The sequence below is a fragment of the Microplitis demolitor genome, chromosome 2 (genome assembly GCF_026212275.2).
Source record: "Microplitis demolitor isolate Queensland-Clemson2020A chromosome 2, iyMicDemo2.1a, whole genome shotgun sequence".
Taxonomy (NCBI): domain Eukaryota; kingdom Metazoa; phylum Arthropoda; class Insecta; order Hymenoptera; family Braconidae; genus Microplitis; species Microplitis demolitor.
In genome coordinates this window covers 20072370-20078682 of record NC_068546.1, presented here as the reverse complement: position 1 = coordinate 20078682, position 6313 = coordinate 20072370, and the positions used below count along the sequence as shown (strand labels likewise).

The following is a 6313-nucleotide window of genomic DNA, read 5'->3' as shown; positions in this document are numbered from 1 at the left end:
TTATCACTTTCCATAATTCTATCTGTTCAAAAGTTATTGGAGCTCGAAGTCAAGTTAGAGTAAATTTCGAGATCTTTTTACTTTTTCGGCAAAACTTTCGGACTTATCATAAAATGTCATAAAATCTTTTTTGTAGACAATTTTATTTCTTAAAAATTATCTCTGATAAATTTTTTTGAAATTCTGTTTTTTTTTTAGTTATTTCCATTTTAATGCGAAGCTCCTTAAAAAATTGTGTTTTGATCAATTTTAAGAGCTTGTCATTAAAATGGAAATAATTAAAAATCAATGCCGAATTTAAAAAAAATTTATCAATAATTTGTTTTTTTTTTTTTTTTTTATTATTTTGCTGTTAAAAAAAAAAAAATAAAAAAAATAAATGTATTAATTGAAAGAAATCAAATTTTTAACGTAAAGAATATAATTAATAATTATTAAATATTGGGTGATTATTTATGATTTAAATTTTATTGATAATAAAGTGAAAAAATAAAAAAAGTATGTCGGCATGCAATAATTTGAACTACATACGAAAATAATGGTCGTGTTGAAATAAAAAATAAGTAGGTCTTAGTTTATTATTATTTTTTTTTTTATGAAGTTTATTTACAATAAAATAAATAAATTACAGAATAAATAGAATATATAGAAGTGATACTTTTTCTTTTTTAATTATTACACTTATAATCACATAGGAGGTGCACATGAGCCATCGTCAAGAAGATCTTCACCTGGTTCGCATTCATTTTTATTCTCAGGAAGATCATCGATGAACTGGACGAGCTTCGCCGTAAGAGGACTTCGTTCAGATAAATCCTTTTCTTTAGCTTCTGATTCATTTTTATATTCCTTGATGAGCTTATCGAAAATTTTATCAAAAAGAAAGTCGTTTTTTTCACTTTTCTTCGGTTCATTATTATTATGTTTTTTTATAACATATGAATTTCCAGGCAAGATAATAAAACTAATATATATAAATGTCGAACATAAAATCAATAATTTCGAATTCATATTTTTTAAATAAAATTTTTCAAAATTTATATCTGAAATAATAATAATAAAAATTATTATATATAATCATAGTTATTACAATTAATGATTAATCCATTTTTTTTATTAAAATAATTATTTATATGAATAAAATATATACTTACTTTTAGTACTGTTTATAAAATATATATTAAAATGAAACGAAAAAAATATATATGTAACAATTTTTGAAGTTTTTGGTTTTTTCGTATCAAACGTTAAGACAGAGTTTGAATTTATGATTTTAATTTAACTTTATTCACCTTTTAATACTGTTTTTTTTTGTTTACATGATCCCTGAATAACGTCATCATAAAATTATTTTGACGTACAAAAATTGATTATGAGTTTAAAAAACATAATAATATAAAATTTGTACCGACTCTATTAGTAATGATTTATAAATAAAAGTGGGTGTGTTTTCGTAAAATTAAATAATAATACCCGTAGGCAGAAGATAAGACATGGACGTTATCAACCGCAATAGGTCAAATGACCTGTCGTCAATTTTTAGTCTAAAAACAATATTGTTTACTATTAATTCTTGATAGTACCCTATTTTTATCTACGTCATTTTTTATGTGTTTTGTTTTTTATTATTTTATAGAGATTTAATGATACTATTTTTTCATGCGTAATTTATAATTATTTATATTTATAACTTATTTTAGAAAAAAAAATATTTACTAAAAAAAACTATTACTGATAGATTATTAGTATGACGTCAAATTATGTAGGAATCTCTGCGTAAAAAAGTTGTTGACAAAGCAATGACTATTTTAAACTTCAAAACGTGACACGATGAATTTTTTTTGAACTTCTGAAAATACAAAAAAGAAAACAATTTACTTAACCCGGGTAAAAAAAATTTATAGGTAATTATATATAAGAATATATGAAAAATAGCCCAATATAATTACATATAATGTCATTAGTTAGTAACTTTTTGCCTTTTAAAATGCATCTATTTTAGAGCTCATTTCTGTAAATTGGTGTGATTATGTATAATTATGATGCCGCGACCGGTTCTCTGATTAAACAACTGAATTCAACCGAATTCAAAATTTTAATTCTACAAAACAGAATTCAATTGAATTGAAAATTTGAATTTGAATTAAACAGAATAAAACCAATTTCAAAATTTCAAATTCGGTTTAATTTGAATTCAGAACCAGAAATTGGAGAATTATTTTCGAATTAATCAGAATTAAACCGAATAGAAGTATTTAAATTCGTTTTAATTCGGACAAATTCTGGTTTTCCTGCTGATTCAGACAGAATTGATTTTTAAGTTAAATACCACATTAACAGAATTTATCTGGATTAAATAGAATTAATTAATTAATTCTGTTTAATTCGATCGAATCCAGTTGTTTAATCAGGGTTACCCTCCGACAAAATAACCCCGACAAAATAACCTCGTAACAAAGTAACCTGAACAATAACTTTATTATAAAATAACCTGAAAAAACTATAAATATTTTGTCTTGTACTTGAAGATTAATGTCTTTCAGGTTAATTAATATATAACAAACTTATTTTTTTTTCAGGTTATTTTGTCGGGGTTATTTTGTCCGAGGGAAATTTGTTACGGAACCATAATTTTATAAAAAACCATTATATATATTTATGTATAATTACATTGGGCCATTTTCTATATATAATTACATATTATATTTAATCATTTACAATTATACATACATCATTTTTTTTACTCGAGAATACTATAAATGAATGCTTTTAGACTTTTTCGTAAACATTTTTTGTCTCTATTAAAAATCATAAATTTATTTTTTTTTTTTTTTTTCAGTGAAACATACGACCAGAAAAAGCTAATTTTCAATTATATCAGAACTTGTATTTTTTATCGTATTTTAATAGTATTGTCAATTAATGATTTGTCCTTTGAATTTAAAAAAGTTGTAAAAAAACTGTAAGAAAAGTTGATCGTTATGTCACGTTTCGAAGTTTAAAATAGCCAACACTTTCAACCTTTCTTCAGCAATTTTTTTATGGGTCATAATATTTATTTTAAAAATATCTAAATAAAAATTAAATTTTTATTTAGATATTTTTTATTTAAAATTGTACGCAAATTTTTAAAATAAATATGAGGAAGAATATTGTCTAGATATCGATAAAATATATGGAACAATTTTTATAATTATTAATAATAATTTTAAAAAATATATGAAATTATTATTTATTAAATTTTATAAATAATTGAGCAATAGAACTAAAAAAAGTGTATGCTATGCAATTATTTACATGCGTATGTAAAAAAATTTGTGTCAGAAAAAAGTATATTGCGAAAATAATATGAAATATTACTTGTATCAAATAAACGGAGTATGGAGATGGTATTCAAAATTATAAACATAAACCCATGATATATAAATACAGTCTTTACCGCATTTTGTATCACTTCGGTATTGGCATCGATACCGATAACAATATATATACAATAATAAGTAAAAATTAATAGTTTTCAATAATGAAGACAATAATACTCAGTCTTTTACTCTGCGGAGTACTAGTTCACACGTTACCACACAATAAATTGTCTGCAAGACACGATCCAGATTCAAAATCCAAGACTGATTTGAAAACGAAGGATAAGTTACTTTTACCCCGGGTTAATAATTCAAGTGAAGAAAATAATAACAGAACCAAAAAATCCGCGACGTATTGCTTCGAGGTACAGAATTCGGGGTCATCTCAGTGCTGTCCTTGTCCATCGGGAATCGGAAGTCAAGGCAGTAACGGGGTAATATATACAAATGAAGGCCGTCAACAAATAGTTTATGAAGGAGTACAGCCAGTTAATCCTACATTTGGAATAACTAAAGTATTTTCACCTCAAACAGTCGTTACACAAAAAGTGATTCCATCAGTAGCCGTCTCTTCTCAATCAGAAACGTCAATATGCTGTCATCCATGTGTTACTCAAAGTAATAATCAAGAGTTTATTCTACAGCCTACTGACAATCATCAGAAACATTACGTCCAACCGCCACCAGTTTGCCAACATCATACAACTCCACCACCAGCAGTTTATCAACCGCAATTTGGACAAGCAAGTGGATCATCATCAAACGAAAATTTAAGTCGTAATAACTCGTCATCTGAAACCGTAGTCAAGAATGTCGAGTCTTCGAAATGTGACGAGGATACTTACGTGGTAATTCCGCCGGTAGATACACAGTCATCAGTTACTTATGTACAGTTTCCAATTATTCAACAGCAAACGCCAGTATTTCCTCAGATACTCAAGGGAAAGTCGAAGCTTATTGATGCATGTATGCCAAAAACTAATGGATCAACAAAATCAATCATCACTAAGTCTGAATCATCATCATCATCAGAATCAGCATCATCAGGAACTAGTTCATTTGTGAGTAATGCAGGTGGTCTAAGTGATTTTCGTCCACAATTAATAGAACAATTTAATCAACCTGGACAATTAAATCAATTTGGACAGTTTAATCAACCTGGACAGTTTAATCTACCCGGACAATTCAATCAACCTGGGCAATTAAATCAATTTGTACAGTTCAATCAACCTGGACAAGTTAATCAACCTGGGCTAGTTAATCAACAAGGACAATTCAATCAACCTGGACAGGTCTATCAAGCTGGTTCAGTTAATCAACCTGGACAAGTTAATCAATCAGGACAAGTTAATCAACCTGGTTCAGCTAATCAACCTGGACAATTCAATCAACTAGGGCAATTTAATCAAGAACAACTGAACCAACTAGGCCAATTTAATCAACAACAACAATTTAATCAAGGACAATTAAGTCAACCTTATGATTTACCATCACCATCAGTAAATCATCAACAAATTTATCAACCACCTCAATCTAATGGATTTTTAATTAATAATCAAGGATTTATAATTCCAAGCGGAGCTCTTCAATCATACGAAAATCAATTATCTGTTAATCCAATTAATCAAATAGGATTCGGTCATCAACAAGCACCACAACTTAATAATCACTTATTTCAGCAAAGATCTTATAACATGCCGTTACCTTATCCAATTACACCAGAAATGGCCAGTCCTCGTAGTGCCAATGACATTTCTCAAGCACAATTTAATCTCGTAAGTTTTTTTTTATTTCTATATATTTATTTTAATAATCTATTTAATGTTTTTGTTATTTTTTTTATAGTCCCCGAGTCAACAGCTGAATTCGAGTCAAGATCAACAGGTAGATGATAATCTGCTGAAGAGATATCACTCACGTTCTATTAAAGCTGATAAAGAAAGCGAAGAAAATGATAGCGCTGATTCACCGTCAGAAGCAGACTCACACTTACAAGTCGACGCGTCGAGTGTCACATTGCAAAAATTAAAACCAAATCCGTTTTTACATTCTCATGACAGTAAAGTCATTAAAAAAAATTCGTTGCAACATAAAAGTTTAAAGAATGATAAAGACACAGTGGATCTATCGGGAATAAATCAATCGAAAATAAGTGAAAAAAAGAAATTTAGAAATTAAAAAATACTTTATTTTTATATACATTTTTTTATATTATTCATTATTTATAAATTAAGTATCAAAGTGAATGTTTAATTTTTTTTTTAATAATTATAATAATAGAATTATTTGTTAATTAAGGTCTGTCTTTTTTAATGGATTTTTTAAAAATTCGAAATATAAATTTTAATTAAATATTATGATTATATTTTTTGTTTTAATTATAATGATAATAATAATTTATCGATACCTGTAGGTAATATATACATATATTGTTATCTCATATAGACTTAGACGACTGTAGAAATTTAGTTTTGACGTAATTAATTTTGTCGTAGACAATATTTTATAAGATAAGTAATTTTGAAATAATCTAATTAGTAGTAACGACTATGTTGTAATGGTAAGTATGTATTTGAAATAAGATATATAATATGAGTTTTACAATAACTAATGAGTAATGAGTAAGAACAATTTAACTGTTTACTTGTTTTTAAATTTTTTCAAGGCAAGGCAAGGCATCAAATGACTGAAATGTGATCTATTAAATTTTAAAATAAAATAATCTTTTATTAGCTTATTGGTGAACATTAATTATAATTTGTTGAGGTATTTTTTAAATGAGAGGTAATTTTAGCGGCTACATGGAGAAAAATGCAGGTCAAAATTAAATAATAATTACAATCGCAATGAAAAATTTGCTCTCGAATTTACTATTGAAATTAAACACAAAGTGTGTGCTAAAAAATAACACAAATTTTACGCACGCATATTATATTAATTTTAACATAATA

At 26.5% G+C, this 6313-nt stretch overlaps 1 protein-coding gene across 1 annotated transcript; it reads left to right on the top strand.

The window, feature by feature from the left end:
* Positions 1 to 3442: 3442 nt before the first annotated feature.
* LOC103571636 (putative mediator of RNA polymerase II transcription subunit 12) lies at positions 3443 to 5668 on the top strand. Its single transcript, XM_008549865.3, has 2 exons — positions 3443 to 5137; positions 5208 to 5668. The coding sequence occupies exons 1-2, from the start codon at positions 3524 to 3526 to the stop codon at positions 5538 to 5540; spliced, it is 1947 nt and encodes a 648-aa protein (XP_008548087.1). The 5' UTR covers positions 3443 to 3523; the 3' UTR covers positions 5541 to 5668.
* Positions 5669 to 6313: the final 645 nt, after the last annotated feature.

Coding starts and splice junctions, on each gene's coding strand:
- LOC103571636 (XM_008549865.3), top strand. CDS start 3,524: ATGAAGACAATAATACTCAGTCTTTTACTCTGCGGAGTACTAGTTCAC. Junction 5,138..5,207: donor CTCAAGCACAATTTAATCTC/GTAAGTTTTTTT, acceptor TTTTTTTTATAG/TCCCCGAGTCAACAGCTGAA.